This window comes from Stegodyphus dumicola, chromosome X2 (assembly GCF_044657685.1).
Source record: "Stegodyphus dumicola isolate Sdum_Otavi_A_Nest chromosome X2, ASM4465768v1".
In the NCBI taxonomy this organism is placed as follows: domain Eukaryota; kingdom Metazoa; phylum Arthropoda; class Arachnida; order Araneae; family Eresidae; genus Stegodyphus; species Stegodyphus dumicola.
Window position 1 is genome coordinate 113,723,407 of NC_140781.1, and position 22,236 is coordinate 113,745,642.

A 22,236-nucleotide genomic window follows, 5' to 3' on the forward strand; every position below is an offset into this window, starting at 1 on the left:
TGAACTGTCGACGTTCGCCGGCTGTTTTTGAATGCTCGGGTTTCCTTGCCCACTGATTCGCTTTTTCTCCGTAGCCATGTGCTTGAGTTTGCTGTAGTCTTGGCGTACCAAATTGGTTTCGCTGTTGATATTGGCGTCTTCTTTCGACGTCCGCCGTTCTTCTACTTTCAAACTGGATTGCTAGCTCAAATAATTTTTCCAGTGTAGTCGGATTTCTCAATTCAATAAAGTCTTGCACTTGGGGTAGTAACCTCGGCAAAATCACTTGAATTATTTCAGGATCCGGACGGTTTCCATACAAGAGCTTGAAAACGTGAATTTTTCTTAAAATAAACCTGGAGAGGTTTTCCATTCTTTGTTGATATATACTGAAAAGTTCTGTTTCTAATTTCGCACGATCCCTTACAACAGGGAAGGCTTTTAGTAGGGCAGTCTTGAAATTTTCGTAGGTATAGGTGGGACTTCCTGCTTGACCCAAGAGACTTCTGCCGATACATTTGAACCAGTTAAGCGCTTGGCCCCTCAAAGCGCTGGTAGCTAAGGTAACTTTTTGAAACTCGTGCACGGGGTAGAGCATGAAGTGGTCATCCAATTTTTCCAAAAAACTGGTTACCTGTGAGTTTCCATTAAACGTTGCTTCCGGTTTCATCGAAGCGCGCATGGTCTGGACAATATACCCAAATCCTTCCAGGGCGGCAGCTGGCATTTCTGGATTCTGAGCTGTTTCTGCAGGCAGCACAGGTTCTTCTTGAAACTCGGCCATGGTTATTCTTCGTCGGGCGCCACTATCAGGTTCAATGTTTCTTCTAACTTTCTTCGGAAACATACAATGACCTGACTAGAACAGAGAGCTTACTAAAGCTATGTTCACTAATTGTAGTAAGTGGACAGGATACAGACGAAGGGTATACAAAACCCTTTATTTTTTTCTTTATATACAATGACTTCCGTACTTCGGAATACAATGACCCTCCACTCGGGGTCTAACTTAAAAGATATCAAAATAAAACTAAACTCTAATTTAACTTTAGAATAAGATTGGCCTTATAATAACAGGAAGCGTATGTAGCACAGAGACTGTGAACACTACAATACGTTTAATTTATCAAGAGGATTAAAACCTCTGGCCTGGAAGGCAAAGTAGCAACTGCGTAACTTCTAAGGTAAGCGGCCTGCTTCGAACTCACGGCTTCCTCTCTTCTGCTTGGCAAAAAGGCCACACTTAAATACTTGGCGTTCGCCAGACAACTTTGCATAAACTCCTTCACGCTTATAATTCTGGCCGGAAGTAGAAAATAAGAAGTGATAGTAAAGATTTAAAATAAAATAAACGTTAGTAAAACTTAAGATCCTTACAACATCCCCATGAGCTGTAGTTGATTTTGTTAGCATAAGAACATGGTTTTATGTTCTGTTTAAATAAAGACGTTTATTTAAACCTTTATTTGACTTTGTAGTTACTTTCAGATATTGGCAATAATTTGCTTTATGTCTGTCAGGGGTTTGAGACTATTTAATTTTTACCAGATCAAGTAAAACCTCATAGGTATATTGTTGAGAGATTGACAGTTTAGGAGATAAAGCCGAAACTAGTGGGAAGATTCGTTTGCATTGGAAACTAATTTCTTACTGCCAGAACATATAATTTAAGAAGATTAATGTGCAGCTTTTAGTGCATAATTATCCTAATATAGTTTAAGAATCAGAGTCATAAATTATATATATTTTAAACTGTGAAATGTTAATAGATTTTAATAGTACATTTTTATAATTTTTTTAAATAAATAAAATGTAATAGAGGCCATGTAAATCTATAATGACTAAGATGAGTAGTTAGGTTATCTAACTACCTAATTTAATTATTGATAACGAACTTCTCACTTTTAAAAGTTATCTCTGCATATTAAAGCGAGTTATTACCTTTCATTAATCCTTACCGTGGTCACAAGATACATCACAAAAATGTAAAAATTAATGTAAAACTTATTCCTTACTACTAGTAAAATAATACAAAACAGCTTACACTTCTGGTACTTTAGTGGCTTATTTGAATTTTAAAGTATATTAATTTTGTTACTACTCCATGAACTCTACATGAAGCTACGACACTAACTGCGTCAGACAGACTGAGCGTAACTGACTTTCAAAAACTTGCTAACCATCGCAACATCAGACATATATTCTGATCAGCAAATCTCTCTCTAGGCAAGCAGTAGTGGTGACAACAGCCATTTTCTATTACAGATCTTGCTGATTATAATTTTACTTCTCATTTTAACATACGCCATTTGACATAAAAGTCTGCCTGCTATTTACTAAACATGTAGGCTGAGCAAATGCAACATAAAAGAAAAAAAATAACATCATAAAGCTAGTAAAAAGTAAATAAAATGTCACTAATCTTCTTTAAAACATATCCAACTATTATAAGTGTAAAATATTGAATGCTACTTGATAAATTTTACACAGTTGATTTTATTTTTAAATTTATTTTATAATTATGTTTCATAAGAGTGCATCCTACTTACAGATCTCTCTTGTTCTTAGGATGGTATTACAAAAGAGAAATTCAGACATAGAACTCAAACAGACATAGGCATACAAGTTTAGGCATTCTTTACTTGAATTTTTTCAGTTCCCATTTGCTGATAGGTGCTTAATTTTTTTTCTTTCATTAATGGTCCTTAAAAGTACTTAATTTTTGTGTGCAGAAATGTAGCAAAAGTAAAGAAGTAGACGCCAATGATTGCCGGTTTGGTGCCATTAGTGAAATAAATTGGCGAGGGCAAGGTTTGAATCTCCCAAAAGGTGAAATAAAGCAGATAATTTTCAATTTTAAGATTTGGAAAGTAATGCAAGAAAGAAAAGGAAAAAAGACGCAAAGGTTAGAAAAGAATAAAGTCTTCACATCATGGGCTTATCGTGACAAGTTAGAATAGAGAAGGTCCTTCTGTTAATAGAACTATAATCAAGAAAAATCTACACTAATACAAATATATACAACTTAGACTATAAAATCCTTTTAAACATCCTTCTTTATCCTTCTCTATTTGAACTTTCAGATAAAAAATTCATTACTTTAAAAAATTTATACAGTGTAGACCACTCCAGCTTTTTAAAGTAAACTGTTAATGAAGTTGGAATTTCATTTCCATGTAAAATTTAGTAAGAAGATGAATTTCTTGCTGCTTTGTTCAATTTCTGTGCATATTCTTTTTATTCTGGTGATCTGATTAAAAATTGTATTTGGTATAAATTTTTTTAGAAATATTCATATTACAATTTTTAAGTTTGATTGTTGAAAAATTGAATTCTCTTCTTTTATCAAATAGTATTGGGATAATTTTCTTTTAAAAAGTTTGTGATACCCTTTAAATACATAAATGCAATTTTAAACAAAAATGCACTCATGTAATTCCCGTTCAGTTAAGCTGTTTGAACATGCATTTGATGTGTTTTCAGATCATATTCAGCAGCTAAAGTGAGCAGTGTCCATAAAGAGTTGTGAACTGCAGATGAATTTTCCGTATGATCTATTACATACGAGTACTTTTGCAAGCATCCTTAGGCGACAAGTCTGACTTTGTGCTGATCAACTGTGCCATCTGCTGTCTTTCGCTTTATTTGGAATACCGATTTGCATGTAATAGCTTTTATATTCTCTGGCAAATCTGTTAATTCTCATGCATAGTTCCTCATTAAGGAATTGTATTCTTGCATAGCTGCTCTCCATTTATCTGTATCTGATCTGGATAAAGCTTAGCTTCTGTCACATTTTCAGGATCCACAAAAACTTTGAAATATACTAAATTAGCATGTTTTTGCTGATAGATTTTTCTTGTTTCAAAAATGTAGTTCTTTCTAAACTTTGACTATGTTTTCTTCAACATCTGTCCCTTTACTTGGACTTTGGAATTCTTGTTAGCTTCTGAATTTTGTTGAGTATAAACAATTTCAATGAATTCCTGCTTGTCAGCTGTTGAAGTTTCTGATCATGCTTCAGTTTCCGGTAGTTCCAAAAATCTGACATCATGACCTTGTATTACTCCACAAGGTCCAGGTTTCCATAGACGATATGCTTTTGCTTCCCAACAATATCAGCTATAAATATATTCTTCACTTTTCCGGGGAAATTTATTTTTCCTGTTCGAATTGGTTAATGGCTTGCTTTCCATGATCCTGAAATGCCATACTGTAGGCTTTTTTAGACTATATTTCTGCAGGTATTTTTTATCTTCTTTTTAGTAGGACATTGGTTATGGATGTGAGTGGCTGTTGATATAATTTCTTCCCATAATCCTGGGATAGTTTTGATTTGAACAGATGACATCTGGCCATTTCTACTAAAGTACTATTGACACATTCTACAACTCCATTCTGTTGCAGTCTATACTCAATTTAAAAATGGTGTTCAGTGTCCGTCTTTTCTAAAAATGAATTAAATTCGTAGCTTTTGAATTCTTTTGCATTATCACTGTGGAGTATTTTCAATTGCTTCCCAGTTTGTTTTTCAATCTGAAATTTGTACTTCTTAAATGTTTCAAGGCCTTCGGACCTTTTCCATAGGTATATGGTAATTTTCTACGGTTTGTCGTCGATAAATGTTATAAAGTATTTTGCACCATCTAAAGATGTGACATTCATGAGATAACAAATATTGATGCATACAAGTTCAAGAACATCATGGTTTGCTGCATTTGTTCCTATGGGGATGGTAACCTTGTTAGTTTACATTTGGTACAATTTTCACTATTATATTTTGAAATCTTTAGACCGAGCACCAAATTTTTAGAATGCAACACTTTTAAGTCAGCTAGATTTAAGTGATCACACCTTTCATGCCACAGATTCAGTTTACTGATTGACTTATTTGCAGCATTTAAAACCTCGGTCATGTCCAGTTGATTTACAACATATAAGCAATTTTGCTTGGATGCTTGTAAGACTACACGTTTTTTGTTGTCTTCAACCCATGCATACTCACTTCTAAAATAGACAGTACATTTACTTTGCATTACTAAGTTAACTGAAATTAAGTTCATTTTTGTCAGTAAAATATAATACATCATTAGGTGTGATATGTTGTGAAGTTGAATAAATACTTGCATAAATTTCAATGTTCCCTTTCCCTTTGACTTCTAAAAATTCATTATTTCCTAACTGAATTTCGTATTGTATTTCAGTTGTTGATGTGAATTTACTTCTGTCATTGCACATGTGTGCGGGTGCTTGTGAATCAAGGCACCAATTATGTGTTCCTAATACTCAAGTTGTATTCACAGTGCTGAGAGAATAACTTGTTTAAAGAATGCTTGATTAGAATTTTTGCTTTTATTTTGTCTACATTCTGACACTTTGTGACCTTCTCTGTTGCAGTTATGGTAATTTAAGGTTCTTGCATTCTTAGACTTTTTTTTTTTTTTTTTTTTTTTTTGCTTGCTGCGATATTTAGTAAGCAATGCATTCTGAACATGGATGTTTTCCTGTGCTTTAAATTATCAACTTTTAGATTCTTCTAGTAACTTAACTTTTATCGTGGCTTAGTCGGGGAGTGTATCATTAGATTCCATGGCAATTCTATAACTGTCAAATTCTTCAGTTAAGTACATAATGATCAGAAATTCTTCTGGAATTTCAGATCCTATTAAGTTTGTCTACAATTTCGAAAAAATAAAAAGGTAATCCTACGTTTTTTTCATTTACATTCATCTTTTTCGAGATAAGCTGCTTCATAAGGCTAACTTTAGTAAAGGGTCTTTAGTCTAATGAATTTTATGCAGTTTCATCCATGCTTCGTATGAAGTTGACGTTTTTTAATGTGCACTACCTCAGATGATTTAGCGCTCAGAGCAATAATTGCTAAAGCTTTTTGATCTTTTAAAACCTACTCGTGAAGTTCAGCTTAGGTAGCTTAGGAAGTTTTTGGTTTGACTAACTGCCCATTCGCAACTTCCTAAAGTTCTGATTGGATTAAAACCATTTTAACTCGAAACACCATATTTCAAAGTTACTGTTATCCAGTTTTTCAGGTTGAATATTCAGGTTCATAATTTTCATCAGTTACAATTTCAGTAAAAGAAAGGAAGAAGTAATTTTCTTACCTTGTTTTACATAACAGAAACAAAAAGCAGATGCTTGACTTACTGCTTAGACATATATCTCTGATGCATTTTTTGGGAAGTTTGGGTAACTGGGTATTTGGGCCCATAACCTGTTGAATTTTAATTTAGGTTTTGCTGTAGTGTACAACTTTCTTCCTTATCAAAAGAGCATATGTGCTTTAAGTTAAACATAACTTTAATCGGCTCTTTCCTTGAGCTTAACAAAACCAATAAGCGTGGTATGTCAACCTATGATATGCGAGGAAAAAACATAACATGAAGAAGATGGAGGATGGATGATTAACTTGACTGGTATGTCATCAGATAGTTGGCTGTAACAATTCCATATGATATCATATAAATGCTGTCTGGAACATTCGGCTGGATTCTTGTTTCCATTATGACCTTCAACAGCTCCTTTCGTGTCACAGCGCAAAACCATACCATGCTTAAGAGAATCACGGACCAACGATATAAGCAATGAACTTTATGTGTCATCAGCACTTTGCCGCCGCAAGGGAGAAATACAAATTTCCGAACAAATATCATTATTGAATGCACTATTAATCTGAAAGAAAAAAGTGTAAATAATTTTAAACTAAAATAGAATGTCATTTATACATATTTCTATGCATTCGATTTAAAAATATAAACCATGTACTATTGTTTAAAATGGACAAAACTGAACTTCATGTACAATTTTTAATATTTGAAATGTAGTTTCTTTATTGTAATCTTCATTGTTTATTATTTACATACTTTATAAATGTTCTCATTACACTGTATTAGTAATTCTCTAATCTCATTCATACCTTATCTTTTTCCCATTTCCATCCTTTTTTGAACAAACTTTGCACTGTCTTGTAGTTTCACGTTTCAAGAGTAGGAGGAATATGGGAAGAAGAATCTAAATCATCTATATAATGTTTCAAAGAACTGGACACCATTTTGCAGGAAAAAATGCTGCCCTCTTTGAACATAAACCTCTATCCTTTGAAACCTCCACTAAAGTGCTGCCATCTATTGAATTGAAGCCGAAATAAACTTCTCATGGTATATATTCGGGTATAACAATATGATGCACTCAAATATATATATATATATATATATATATATATATAAATTACCCCGACATTATACTCGGGCGGAACATTTTGGAACACCAGTGCTGTGCCGGAGATTATTTCGGGCATGACAGTTAAAAGGTTAACTCTTTGATAACCGAAGTAACCTGTATGCTTGAAATACCGAACTGCCTGAAATGCCTTTCCAGATTCACAGCAGTTTCCTCTCCTCCCCATTCATTAACGCACTAAGAGGTGTGAAGATTTAAAATTACATCCTTTCTACTTCCTAACAAATAAAGATAAGAAACCACAAATAAATCCTTTTATTACCAGTGGGCTGCAATAAACTGATACAATGCATTTGGGAGAACTGCACCTGCTACTGCATACTTTATTGGGAGGGAAGAAAAGAACATCACAATTTCGGTCATTTTGGGCTGTTGTGGTTGTTTGAATGAAGGGGCATTTTGGGCTTCAAAGAGTTAAACTCTGTGACATAATATTAATTGTATGGTATTATAAGATCATAAAATTACTAATGCTGTGTAATGGGAGCAGTTATAAAGTATCTGAACAATAAACAATGAAGATTACAATAAAGAAACTATATTTCAAATATTAAAAATTGTATATTCATTTATATGTAAAGAAATACTCCTGATATACTCCTAAAAATAGTCCTTCCTTTTCTATACCTATGTAGTTTCTTTTTGACTTAAACCAAGTACTGCACTGTATTAAAATATTAATTTATGATTAAAAAGTATGCGATTTATTAAAAAGTCTTAATTTATTATCCCTATCAGTTATCATAATTGTCTTGTATGTGTTGCAGTTGAAGGAATTAAAACATTTATTTTAATCTTAAAAGAAGGCTTTTTTGTCAGATAAAGTCATTCACAAATTCATCTTCACAAATTCATTCCTTGCCTTCAGCAGATAGCCCTTGCATGCTTTGATATAATCTAACAAACCCAACCACATTATCACTATATAAGATTAAAATTTGTATTTTGAAAAACAGCAATGATAGCTATCAGAAATGGACATGATCAAGTTAATAATACTTGACTTACTATATTTTTTAAAATAAAGTTATTAATGGAAACGAATGAGTTTATATGAAAATGTAAAATTATTTAAATGAAATTTTATATTTTTATTATAAATAAATTAATTTTGAGGTTTAATTTAACTGATTAAAATTAAGTAAGGTGACTTAATGTTGAGATTTATCATTGTTATCCGTTCAACTAGTAATTGTGAAATGTCTGTGATGAATGAAGTTAAAATAACTACATCCCAAAGCTCTCATTTCTCAGTAGTTCTACGTTGTCTACTAATCGTGAAAATGTGAAGGCAGAAGTTTTGTATCTATGGTACTTGGTAAAGATCAGGGCTGATTGCAACATTTTTAACCAGTTTACGATGTCTTTGATACATTGTGTGCTACTTGAGTTAGCATTCCTGTATGTATGTGTTTTTTTTTTATGGTGCAATTTTGAATCACTGCAATTCCCCCCCCTTTCAGTTCCTGTGTTATTTACTTAATTGCATAAATGAGATGCATAATGGTAGTATTAGCATAGAGAATAAATTTAGGGAAAACCTTACTGCGTATGTTTTTATTATAGTCTTTCGTTTAAGAGCATGAGCATTACTTCTTTTTAAAGTAATTTCACTAGTAGATGTACCATTTCTTTTTAACATGAACTAGTGTTTTGATACATTTTTGCAAAATAATTCTTTCTTCCTCAAAATATTTTCCTCTTACTTTTTGCTTTTTTCTATTTATTCTAGCATTATTTTCTTTGTATGTAATTGCATTTTGATAGTATACTAGTTATGTATTCAGTAAATCTTAACTTAGTAGTTCTTTAAGTATTGATATGTTTTGTTAAGTTTTCCATGTATGAAGAATCCCTACTAAATGTAAAAATTAGAAAAGCAGAAATTTAAATAAAACTCTGCAAGACGTGATCTGTAATCCTGAAAATTCTCTAATCTGCACAATTCTTCGTTCGAAAATCTATGGATCTTTGGAATTTTACTGTGTTTAAATTGTTTTTTAAATAAAACAACGATAAAAGGACATAAAGTATTGAAAAAATGTTTAGGAAACATGCTTTTAATATTTATCTGGTTGAGGAATATTTTACTGGGACAAAAATTACCCCAACACATCTGAAATATTCTGAAAATTTTATGACATGGTTTTGGGACTCTTTTAGGTTTCTTTTATACCATTTAATTTTAAATAATTTCAATTAATGTAGCATTAATTAATGTTGAATTAATCCTACATTCTACTACTTTATTTATACCAGACTTGCTACATTCAGGAAGAGAGGAATATTGATAAAACTACCCAGTAAGAAACCAGTGCTAATAAAGGAATGTAAACAACAGAATGTTGAAATTAAGCTGTTTTAATCAAAAGAAGACTTCCCCCCATGATGTCTGTGCTTCATTATTACTTAATTCCTTCTTCACAGTTAATGTAACACATCATAGATAAATTATATTAACAGCAAAAATAGTTAAAAAATAAATGAAATTGATCATATAGTTTCACATAATAGACATAAATTATAAATGCAAGTAACTAGAAGTATTAGGAACAGAAATTATTTGAATTCAAACATTTGATTTAGTAGAACAGTGGTGACAAACCTTTTTGGGGCCGCATGCCCAAAATTCAACCAAAACCTACTTATATATAGCAAAGTGGCAACACTCCAATTAAACCTGAAAATGGAGGTTTTTACTTAGCAAAACAACACACACTTATCTTAAGACTTAAAGAAAAAACAAGAACAGAGTTTTCAATGATGCAAAAAACATTTTACTACAGGAAATAGATTGGTTTTGCGTAATTAATGGGATTTTTTTTTTTTTTTTTTTTTTTTTGCTGTTGTATACGTACTGATAATTCGTCAAACCTTGGCTCATACTTCGTTAATTTGAGCGCAACGCATGCCACTTTAGGTTATCTGTCACATTTGATATAATTCAGAGCTGAAAACAATTGTTCACACGCATAAGATAATCCAAACAAAGTAAGAATAGCACTCCCAAGTGTTTTCATTGATTTATACTTATTTGGCAGAGAAGTCCATGCTTTAAGGATTTCATTTTCATAATTATCAATTGCTGTCCTGTGTGATCTCTTTGCACTCCATCTTCTCAAGTGTTGCACGCATATCAGAGAATTTTCTTTTCCAAGTAGAGCTTTCTTGGCACAAAGAGCTTCTTGGTGAATGAGACAATGAAACTGAATAACTGAGTGTTTTGCTTCTTTAACAAAGAACTGTATGAAACCAGATGTTCTCAACATACAAGACACACCATCACTAGTAATTGAATCTACTTTTTCTGGTCTTATGTCTTGTTGAAAAAAAGCTTCCATCACAGCAATGTAAATATCTATTCCTTGTGCTCTTTTGGGCAAAGATGCCAATTTTACCAGCTCTTCTCTCATCGTATCACCAACAGCATAATGCGAAATTATTGCTAGCTTTGCATGGTTATTTATATCTGTGTTTTCATCCAAACACATTGAGTAACAGGCTACCTTTTGTCAGTCAGTGGTGAGCTGCTGACTAGTATCACTTGCCATTCACAGGAGTCTATCTTTAACAGCATTTCTGATAAGTAGCATCTCAGCAATGCGTTGTTTAATTTAGTCCTTATTTGGAAAGTCATGAAAAAAGGAATTACTCCCAGACAGCATGACCTCTTTGAGTAAATCCCCATCGGAGAGCGGTTTACCATGTTTTGCCAGGCACAGTGAAATTTGGAAGCTGGCCATTATTAGATGGTTTGTTTTAGAAAGATAATTGCAAAACCCAACTTTCTGCTAATTATAATTCCTCAATTTCCCTTCAATAAATACCTTCTCTTCAGCTTCATCAAGTTCAACAACAATCTTGTGGTTGGTATTAAAGTGCCGTCTGACACTAGAGTGCGACACACAACACTTTCTCCACATAGAATGCATAATGTTCAATAGCTCCAAATGATTCTGTCCAGGTCTCCTGAAATGATCTTCTACTATCAGTGTTTAATTTGCCTTTTTTGCTGGAGTCATTTGTAAGGGTTCAAGACCTGGGGTATAGAAATGCACAAAATTTTAAAATGAAGCATTAAAATATAAATCGATCATATACTAAAAAGAGTAGCATTATTATCCGATAGTAAAGGACTAGATTTTCACAAATCAACAATCTCTGGGTGCAGATTCAAATATAAGCAGGGGACAGCAGTAACTATTAACCCAGACTTCTCTTTGCTAAATTTCTCTAACTGTGGATTTCTTATGCTCCTTTTGGGCTTTATTGGGCTTATTTTAGGTGAGCGCTTATGACTAAGCTTGGTTTTCTTACTAAGCTTTCGTGTTTTGCTTATATTATCAAATTGCGAGTTTTTACATTCCATATTTGTACATTCCATTTAAGATATTGAGTTAGAATTATTCATAAGTTACCTTAAAATGTTTAGATCTGAAAACTGGAATCTATTTAACAATGAAAGTATTAAAACTCACCGGCAGTCTGCAATACATTTGAATTCGTTTAGCAAACACTAGCTGCTTCAACTCTGTAGTATTCTTTGCCATGTAACAAGTAATATAATTGGCCCAAACAAATGAAACGTCATAAATTGGATCAATAAATATGTATATCATTTCTATGGCAATATATGAAGATCTTATATCTAGGCTTAGTCCCTATGCCAGTAGCATTGTGCGATAAGTAAGTGAAACATTCAAGAACGGAGACTAAAACACTTATTTAAATTACAAAGTATAATTGTATTGTGATTATTGATTAAGGAAATAATATTTTAATCTTGTGCTGGCTGATGAGGCTCTGCATGCCAACTGTGGCACACATGCCAAAGGTTCGCCATCACTGCTGTAGAAGTCCCCCCTCCCATTAGAGCTTTGAAAAAGTCTTTATTACCAAAAGGTCACAAAAATATGGAAAATACAGGTTTCAGTTTAAAAGGGTAAATATAATTATGAAATGCCATACTCACTAAATACATCTTGAGTAAAACTAAAAAGCAAATGAGCGATACGCTAATTTGATTGAAAATAAGTCAGAGAAGAAAATGAGATGTAAACTAGGTTACAGTTTGACATTTGTATGAGTTAAACCACCGAGGTTGTATTTAAGCAAAGATGAAGAAGAAAAGAATCCTGAAACCCTAGCAAAAGAAAATAATCATCAAGCATTACAATATAGGGTAATTTAAATTCATGGATATTAGACATGACTTTACATAGCACCATGAGAAATGATGGTATAACAAGTTTTGCAGAAATAAATCTAGCAGAAATGTATGCAATCGGGTTTCAACGTGTGTTTAAAATTACTGTCACTATCCATAGCCTTTAAATTGTATAAGTTTTAAAATGTATTCCATCAAGTGCCTCAATTTGTTTTATGAATAGAGGTGGAAAAATGTTCTGTTAATATGCAGTTATAAATGTAGTTTTCAGTGTTCTAACTGATGTTTCGATTATGCTTAAGATGATGTGGAGCTTTATTATTTTTCATAATTGTAAATTTCATCTCCAGGGCAAAATTACATTCACATGCACACACACACAAAACAAAAATGTTAATTGGTATCAAAAATGCTTCTGCATGTTCAGTAATGCCATCTCTGGTCGTATTATTAACAATTTGAAAATAAATTTAATGATGATAGCTTCTAGAAAAACTGGAAAATTGCAGAATCTGTGGAAGTAAACTCTTAAGTGATTTTCTGTTTTATTTTGAAGTTGTAAAAAGGGGTGATGTAAATTGTTTTGTTTTGTCATCATTAAAAAATGGGTTTTTGAGTGACAAACTGTCTAATGTAACTTGAATGAATCAATATTTTGCATGATCTTTTAGTGTTATATGAATACATTTATATACTTTCTATAATTTTGATCAATCTTAGATATTAACATGGATGATGGCATGTGAAAAACAAGTGTATATACTACGACAAGAATTTTTCTATCAAGTTTTACGTCATGAAATAGCATGGTATGATAAACATCAGAGTGGAGAATTGGTCACAAAATTAACTGAGTATGTATAAAATTCAGTACTTTTCTCATATTATTTTTTTATCTCTTATACTGTGCATTTTAGTTTAATTTTTAGAAACTCCTTTCACTGAGTGAAAAGAGATGTGTATATCTATTGTAAGAAAACAGCCCTGTTTTTGTGTTTAATGGGCATATTCATTTCAGTAATGTTAGTATTTTCCCTTAGCTAATGTTTTCAAACTTAGTTTCAAAGAACTTGAGTTCATAAGAAGTCATTTTAAGTTATGCTTGAATGATAGGTAATCCTTTGTATAAATTTAAAAGATAGAATTCAGAAAATACTTTCCAAAATTTAAAAAGTACTTTTCAGTCTTAGTTGAAGTATTCATAATTTATATTGCTGAGAGTTAGTCTGTTAATAATCATACTAAAAATCACCCTGCAAAACATTTCATGCTAAAACTGAAATCTTTTAAGTAAATTTTTAATACTTTTTTTTTATTTTACTAAACTGTGATAAAGAATTTAAAATATTATGAAAAATTAAATTATTGTATCTAGAGCAGCTTTTTAATAAAATGACGCCTGTTGAAGTCATGACAGTTTAATTCAGTTGCATGAATTTAAAGAAACAGTAGTCTCAAACCTTTCATTGTCTTTAATGTAATACATTTTTTCAACAGCACAATTAAAAAATTATAATACTGACCAAGCTGAGCTGTGTATTATATTTACAAACTGAAAAATGCCACTAATGTAAAGTGCATAATGTTCTGCACCAAATTAAAATATTAATGAATTCTTCATTTTCTTGATCTTATTCATTAGTTGTTCTGTCTGACTCATGGATTTATAAATGGCATCATATTTGCATTTTGTCTGATTCTGGTAAGCATATCAAACCATGCGATTGGAAATTTCAGTTTCCTTCTTTCTTGGTTATTTTGAGTGAACTTAAGGTCCATGAATTTTTGATCCATTCAATTCAGTGTTTTAATGAGGTGGTTCTAAGACAGCTTAAGCTCCAGGAATCATACCCACATATGTTCATCTTTGACCAACATCTTTGCTTCTGCTTTCAGCCATTTAAAGAATCTAGTCTTGTCCATTCTGTCTGTGAATTTGATCTTGTATTTTCCATGCAAAACAGTACATGGATGTTGCCTTTTAAAATTATGCCATGAAAATAAGGGAACGAGAAATATATATGGGGAAATAGAATTGATATTGAAGTCATATTTTACGCAGTGATAAATCATTAAATGTCTCTCAGTTCTAAATACGCATTTAAAAAATTTTATTTTTCTGTTTAAGAATAACTATGTAGTTTTCCTCACTGTTATCTTGCTAAATGCAATGTCGAGGAACCTAGTGAACTACTAAGCGAATAATCGCTGAAGTCCAAGTACAGAAACGTAAACTCAAGAAGGGTTAGTTACCCTTTATTTGCTCAAAATAAAGATTTCACAGTTGGCCCCTTTCTCAGGGCATACAGAAAAGCCTCCACTTGGGCTCAAACACAAAATTTAGGAAATAAGAACTAATTGATGACTAACTAAAAATATTTAGCCAAAGCTAACACAATTCTAAACTAGTTGGGCTGTAATATTAACTTACCCAGCAAAGCTATCAAAAGGCACGTAATACAGCCGAACATATTAACAGTTAGAGAGATGTTGCCAAAAAGCAAACACGTGCTTCTTGGGAATCCTAATTTTATGTCTGGAAGTCAGTGTAACTTTGACTTAAATACTTTATACTTCTCATTTGCATTTAAGATGGTTTTAAAAACTCATTCTGGTAAGGAACTGTAAGATGAAGCTACAAGAGAGAGGAAAGTGTCATAAACTTAAAGTAAGTATTATAAAATTGAAATATACCTTGCAACATTTCACTACTACATTTTAAGGAAAATTATTTCTATATTTTAAGGAAAATTATTTCTATAATTTAAGGAAAATTATTTCTATATTTTAAGGAAAATTATTTCTTACTTTTTAAGACTTTGATTTTTAAAATATTATTATTATTATTTTTTACTGTTGTCATTTGCAGTCACATGGATATAGTTCTACTGGGTACGCCAATTTTGATAACATTAATGTTGCATTTATAAAGGAATACATAAATTTCCTTCAGCGAATCTGCGGTTTTTGTTGAAATAGCAATCTTTTCCCTAAGCAGTACATACTAAATAGTAGATACAAAATTAATTCTAGGAGGGGGGAAAAATGAAATTATAAAAAAAAATTTCTTTTTTATATAAAACTTATAAAATAATTTATGATATAATTTAATAAAAATAAAAGATTAAATAATTCTCTTTGCAAAATAAATCTACAATTTAATATCACAAAAACCAGAAGTGTGGACCTTGAAAAATTTATAAAGCTTACAGCTTATACATTTGACAATAAAATTTGATTATTAGATTTCTTTATTTAGCCTTCCTTAATTGTATTATTTGTGATAGAAAATTGTAGATGAATCTTGTAAAGAGAATATTTATTTAATCTCATGATAAATGTTTCCCCTTTTAGTTCATTAATTGTTTTTACGAGTTTTAAATAAAAATTATTTTGTATTTTTAAATGAACGTTTCTTTCTTCATTTTTTTCATATTTTTAGTCTGAATGAAATGTTGCCAATCAAGCTATTCAATTAAAAAAATCATATCATAAGTTGTAGAAACAAAGATTATACAGTAAAAGTCTAAGATCCAGACTCATCGGGACATCTGCGATTCCGGATTTGGGATTTTTCCGGATATTAAATCATCAGTTTAAATCTAGTAAGATGGCATGTAGAAATTATAAAATTAAAAATACGAAATCGTAATTTATGAAATAATGAACCGTTTATGATCTAACAAGTATCAAAATTTACAAAGAAAAAAAGTTTACTTACAGTACAAAGTCCGAGATCCTGACGTCCAATTTCCGGAATGATCTCAAATCTCAAAGCCATCAACAACTTTTTTTTAAAAAAAAAATTTCTATACTTTACGCATTTGCGTATTTGCCCCCCGCGTATAATAAAACTAGTGAAAAGAACTACCGATTCTTAATTTCACTTCGGCACTAAGTAAAATACCTCATTATTGAAGAAACAATCATTTTAGCATAAATTTCTATGATCATTAATTTGGCTCCATAGATGCGTATCAGCTTGGGTACTTCTCAAACCGAAACATTCTACATAGATACACTACAAAGTCCGTAATCCGGACTTCGTCGGGACTTCGGCGATTCCGGATTAAGCGTTTTTCCGGATTATAGATCATCAATTTTAATCTGGTAAGATGGCATGCAGAAATTATACAATTAAAAATACGAAACTGTAATTTATGAAATAAAGAGCAATTACGTTCTAAAGGGTATCAAAATTTACCAAAAAAATATTTATTTGTTTACTTTATTAAGCATTTCTTTCAATGCAAGTTGTTTAAGTTGCTTCGTTTTTTGTGCTAATACTTTTTCTTTAATTATATAAACAAACATAATTTCTTGTTCAGTTACAAAGTTCCACTGTTCAAGTCCTGTAATTGCTGTGTCGAGAATCCCGACTAACTTGACAATTGAAATTTTTTCGTTTTCAATAACCTCTCTGTCACTTTCTTCACTATCGGAAGCGGTATTTTCTGGATCTAGAACCATACTACAGATTTCGCCATCCGTTAATTGATTGATGATTGGGGAATTGTCGTCGCAATGAAAAACTTCAGTTATATCTTCATTTATTACCGCTTCTCCACATTTCTTTACAAAATCGAATAACTGGAAAATTTTACCTTTAGTTTGTGATGTCCAAAAACCTTCAAATTCGCGGCTATCATCTTCATTGTTCTCACCATGAAATATGGTAGCTGGCCATAAATTATGCCAAGCATTTTTTAATGTATCTGGATCCTTCCACGATCTTGCGATGCTCCACACTGCAGATTTTATGCTAAAAAATTTCAAAAAGTCTTGAATAGTCTTGCCATTGTTCAAGAAATTTAGCATAGATTTTTAAGATGCTACTTTATATTTTCATTTCAGCGCGTGCACTATTCCCATATCCACAGGCTGAATGATAGACGTACAATTTGGAGGGAAGAATAATACGAATACATTATCTTTCACTAAAACTTTAAGTGGAGTATGCTCCGAACAGTTGTCAACAATCAGGACAACTTTTAAGTATCAGGTAAACCAACCGAATTCAAATGTCGCCGAGGCCCAGGTATAAAATGATTTTCAAACCAATCATTCATCAACGCTTGTGTCATCCATGCTCTTTTATTTGCGCAATACATAACGGGGGAAATCGTTACTCCTTTAAATGCTCGAGGTCGTGTATATTTTCCGATTACGAAATGTTTGGGCTTGTGCGTTCCTGCAGCATTTGCGCATGCTAAAATTGTTAGTCTTGCTTTGGAATCTTTGACACATTAATGTGGTGTTGTTGGCGTGACCGCGAAAAGTGACGATACTAAGAATATCAAATACAAATTAATTCCGCGTAAGTAGTTAAACTAAAATTTAGTGGTTAGTACATTCCATGATCTTTACTAAATAGAATAAAATGACTTACCCAATAATGCATGCATGAGTCGAATACTCTCTCTTTTCCCTCTTGCTGCCTGACGTCGTGTTAACGAGTGTGTGTGCAGTCACCATCGTTCCTGCATATGTTGCACGTGGAATGTCGTCGTATTATGCATAGAAAGAAGCAGAATTAAGAGATGTAATATCTAAAGTAAAATGCTTGGTTTGAGACTCACTAAGTCCGGCTGCCGTGAATAACATAAAATAAACGCTCAAGCAGACTATCAATAGGTGTTCGACTTCAAGATGTGCTTGACCAGAGATGTGTCACCACGTGATGATAATTGTGTAAAAAAAACGTGAATGTGAAAAAAGAAGAGCTTACAAGTGTGTAACCAGACCGCGCGATAATACGAAAATTAATATGAGAAAATTTTGACCACTGATATATTCGGCGAGACAGGATTGCACGAATAGTCACGTTTCGGCACGCAACGAGTATTCCATTTTAAGTTAACACGTTTTGTGTATCTAAGTTGTGATATTTTAATATTTTATATGTGTGTGATAAATATTCCTTATTTAATCCAGAAAATGTGTTTGATAAAATAAATGTGAGATTGGAAAAAGAAAGTATTCGACTCATGCATGCATTATTGGGTAAGTCATTTTATTCTATTTAGTAAAGATCATGCAATGTACTAACCACTAAATTTTAGTTTAACTACTTACGCGGAATTAATTTGTATTTGATATTTAGTATCGTCACTTTTGGCGGTCAGGCCAACAACACCACATTAATGGTGCAGTAACACAACAGACACCAGTTGGAGCCTTTTCTGTAGAGGTTGACAAGGTATTTCGTGGTACATATTGCCAGAAAAGACCAGTTTCATCAGCATTGTAAATTTGTTCTGGAGATAATTGTTCACTAGTAATGAGTTCAATGAATTCATCTGCAAATTGTTAAGCAGCTTCAGTACCAGCTGAAGCTTTTTCACCTGAAATTTTTAAATGTCTTGTACCATGGCGATTTTTAAATTTGGTTCACCAACCTGTTGAATATGTGCACTCAGTGTTTAAGTTCATTTCTTCATGAAATATTTTGGCTTGAGCCATTAGCATTGGACCCGTCAATGGCACGCCCTCGCTGAAACACTGTCTGATCCATTCAATCATCACTTTGTCATGACTGTCACTTTTAACATAACGAACCCTTTTTCTGTTATTCCTTGGAAGTGGGGTGCCAGAATCCACAAAAAATTCAAAAAGTTCCTTTTACTTTTTGCTTATGTCATATACAGTTGAATTTCCAATGTTATACTCCTTGCATAATTTTGAGACGGATATGCCTTTATCCATTTTTTGCAGCAATTCCACTTTTTGTTTGATGGACATTGAAACATGCTTTCGCTTTGTAGATCCTTTGGCAGCTCCAGAATTGGAAACTCTTTTTGACATAATCGAAATTAATCTTAATTTTTATAAAATTGCTCTAACAGTCTGCAAAAAATAATAAGCCGGAACCAATTAGAAGATTAAGGAACAGCGCAATCTGCAACATTAACTGAAATGCCTTAGAATCAGTAAAGATAATTTTAGCCCAGCTTATACAGTCTGTTTACATTAAACATGCATGCGTAAAGCATACAAAAAAACGTTTGTGGCTTTGAGGTCCGGATTATAGATCATTCCAGATAATGGGCGTCCGGATTACGGACTTTGTACTGTATATTACTGGTTTTACACCTATTTTATATCCCTGACGCCAAATGGCGAATCATTATTTATGATATTTTTCTTTCATCACACATGTTTATCAACACATGACAGCTTGAGTAATGACTCATGTAGCAATGCCTAAATAATTTTTTTATGTTAGTAATTGAATAATAAAGAGTATGGTAATCTTTATGTTGACCTAACGCTTGGCGATGGTTACAGATTTAAGTTCAATGTGCTTTGTTGACGAGGAAAAATTTAATAAATTTTCTTTCCATATACTAAAAAATAGATTTTGTTAAAGATACTCATAGGCAAAAAGATGAAATTGAGTGCTGTTTGAATTAAGAATAACTGATTTGTTATTCACATAGACCCAGAACCAGCGCCAGGCCTCATATGGCTGCACCGGGCAGCAGAATTTAGGGAAGACAAAGGGAGGCACTTAGTAGAAGAATTTAAAACCCACAGATACTACATCAGGTGATAAGATATCTAACGCTGGCCTTAAGTATATGTAAGAATTTATTTATTCAGGACTCGGATAAGCCTTTATTTATTCAGAACTAAGATAAGCATGTGAAGAAATAGACATAAGTATAAAAAATTAAACTAATACAATTCAGGCTTCGTTCTCTCAGTGCGTGATAGAAGCAAGATAAAATTTATGTATAGTGAACGACAGATTTTATGATGATACCCACAAATTTTAAAGGTTTTTGGACATCGCGAACCGAAGGTGAGATTTTCTAATTAACGGATTCTGTAAAGAAATGTGGAGAAGCGGTAGGTATAAGAGAAGTTTTTTGTTGTGATGACAATGCTCCTCAATCATCAATCAGTTAATGGAAGGCAAAATCTGTAGTATGGTTCTAGATCTAGAAAATACGGCTACCGATAGTGAAGAAAATGACAGAGGTTACTGAAAACGAAAACATTTCAATTGACAAATTAGTCGGAATTCTCAACACATCAATTACAGGACTTCAACAATGTAACTGAACAAGAAATCATGTCTGTCTACAGAATTAAAGAGAAAGTATTAGCACAAAAAACAAAGCAATTTAAGCAACTTACACTGAAAGAAATATTTAATAAAATAACACATTGTTCAATAAGTCTCGGGACTATCCGACAGATGGCGTAGTAATATCAACCTGACTTCGTTGTTCGAAAGAACTAACCTTCAAATAACACGTGTCTGATTTTTATGTCATTCGGACCGTAAACAGTAAAGTTAATGTGGTGAAAGTGACACTACTTGTGCATTTGGGGACAAAATGGAGGAAAACGAATTTCGAGTGTTGATCAAACATTGCTATTTAATGGGCAAAAATACCCTCCAAGCTCAGCAGTGGCTTGAAAAATGTTATCCAGACTCTGCTCCATCAAAAACATCCATTTGTTGTTGGTATGCTGATTTCAAGCGCGGTCGCACGGATACAAATGATGCGGCACACTCGGGTAGGCCAAATGAAGCAGTCACTCCGGAAAATGTGAAACAATTGTTGAAAATCGTGATGAATTGACCGAAAAGTGAAAGTTTGTGAGATTGCCGAGATGGTAAACACATCAACTCGAAGTGCGTGAGCGATTTTACATGAAAAGTCTGGCATGAAAAGAGTTTTTTCCAAATGGGTGCCAAGTGTGCTCACAATGGAACAAAAGCAACAACGAGTCGACGAATTACAGAGCTGTTTGTCACTGTCTACTGGCAATAAACATTATTTCTTGCATCGGTATGTGACAATGGACGAAACGTAGATCCAATATTTCCCTCAAGAGTCGAAGCGGCAGTCAGCTGAGTGGCGTGCAGCCAGTGAAAGACGTCCGAAACGTCGAAAAACGCGACAGTGAGTTGGCAAATTCATGGCATCAGTGTTTTGGGATGCACGAGGTATAATTTACATCGACTACCTTGGAAAGGGAAAATCTATTAATAAGCGCCTATTACAGTGAGTTACTGGTGCACCTGAAGAACGAAACCGAAAAAAAAAAGACTGCAAATGAAGAAGAAAAAAAATCATGCTCCATCAAGGCAATGCCCCGTGCCACAAGTCAATGCAAACACTGGTTACATTGAACATGTTGGGCTTCACTCTGCTTTCCCACCCACCATACTCCCCAGATCTAGCCCCTACCAACTACTGGCTGTTTGCTGATCTGAAAAAGAGGCTCCAGGGAAAAAGATTTGGTTCGAATGAGGAAGTCATCGCTGCCACTAAAGCTTATTTTGCGAACAAGCACAAATCGTTTTACAAGCATGGTATACAAAAGAGTTGGAATGATTGCATAGTTCTTGATGGTGATTATGTTGATGAATAAACGGGAATTTTGTGACATTCATTTTGTTTTCTTAGTTAGTCTCGGGACTTATTGAACAAATGTTCAACAAATAAATACTAAGCCTCTTTTTTTTTACTCGCTGAAACGCAGTTATGAAGTAGCAGTTTTAAAGTCCGTGATAATTTCTTGAATAATAGCACGACTATTCAAGAATTAAAATATTTTAGCAGAAAGGTCTGCTGTGTGGAGTATTGCAAGATCATGGGAGCATGTGGCTATAGATACTTTAAAAATATTTTACATAATTTATGGTTATCTACCATGTTTCATGGTCAGGATGATGAAGATGATAGCCGCGAATTTCAAGGTTTTCAGAATTTGCAAATCACAGGTAAAATTTCCCAATTAATGCATTTTGTAAAGAAATATGGAGAAACATTAATAAATGAACATTATGTAACAGAAGTTTTTCATTGCGATGA

General features: G+C 32.9%; 1 protein-coding gene across 3 annotated transcripts in view; it reads left to right on the forward strand.

The window, feature by feature from the left end:
* Nucleotides 1-22,236, forward strand: part of LOC118193907 (ATP-dependent translocase ABCB1-like) — a 379,421-nt gene that overhangs the window by 95,787 nt on the left and 261,398 nt on the right. For all 3 annotated transcript variants that reach the window (XR_015039173.1, XM_085809734.1, XM_085809733.1), the window contains exon 5: nt 13,124-13,257. Coding sequence is in view for 2 of the 3 variants with exons in the window: in XM_085809734.1 (XP_085665860.1) it covers nt 13,124-13,257 (134 nt within the window). In the remaining variant the exon portion in view is untranslated. The remainder of the gene's footprint in view (nt 1-13,123; nt 13,258-22,236) is intronic.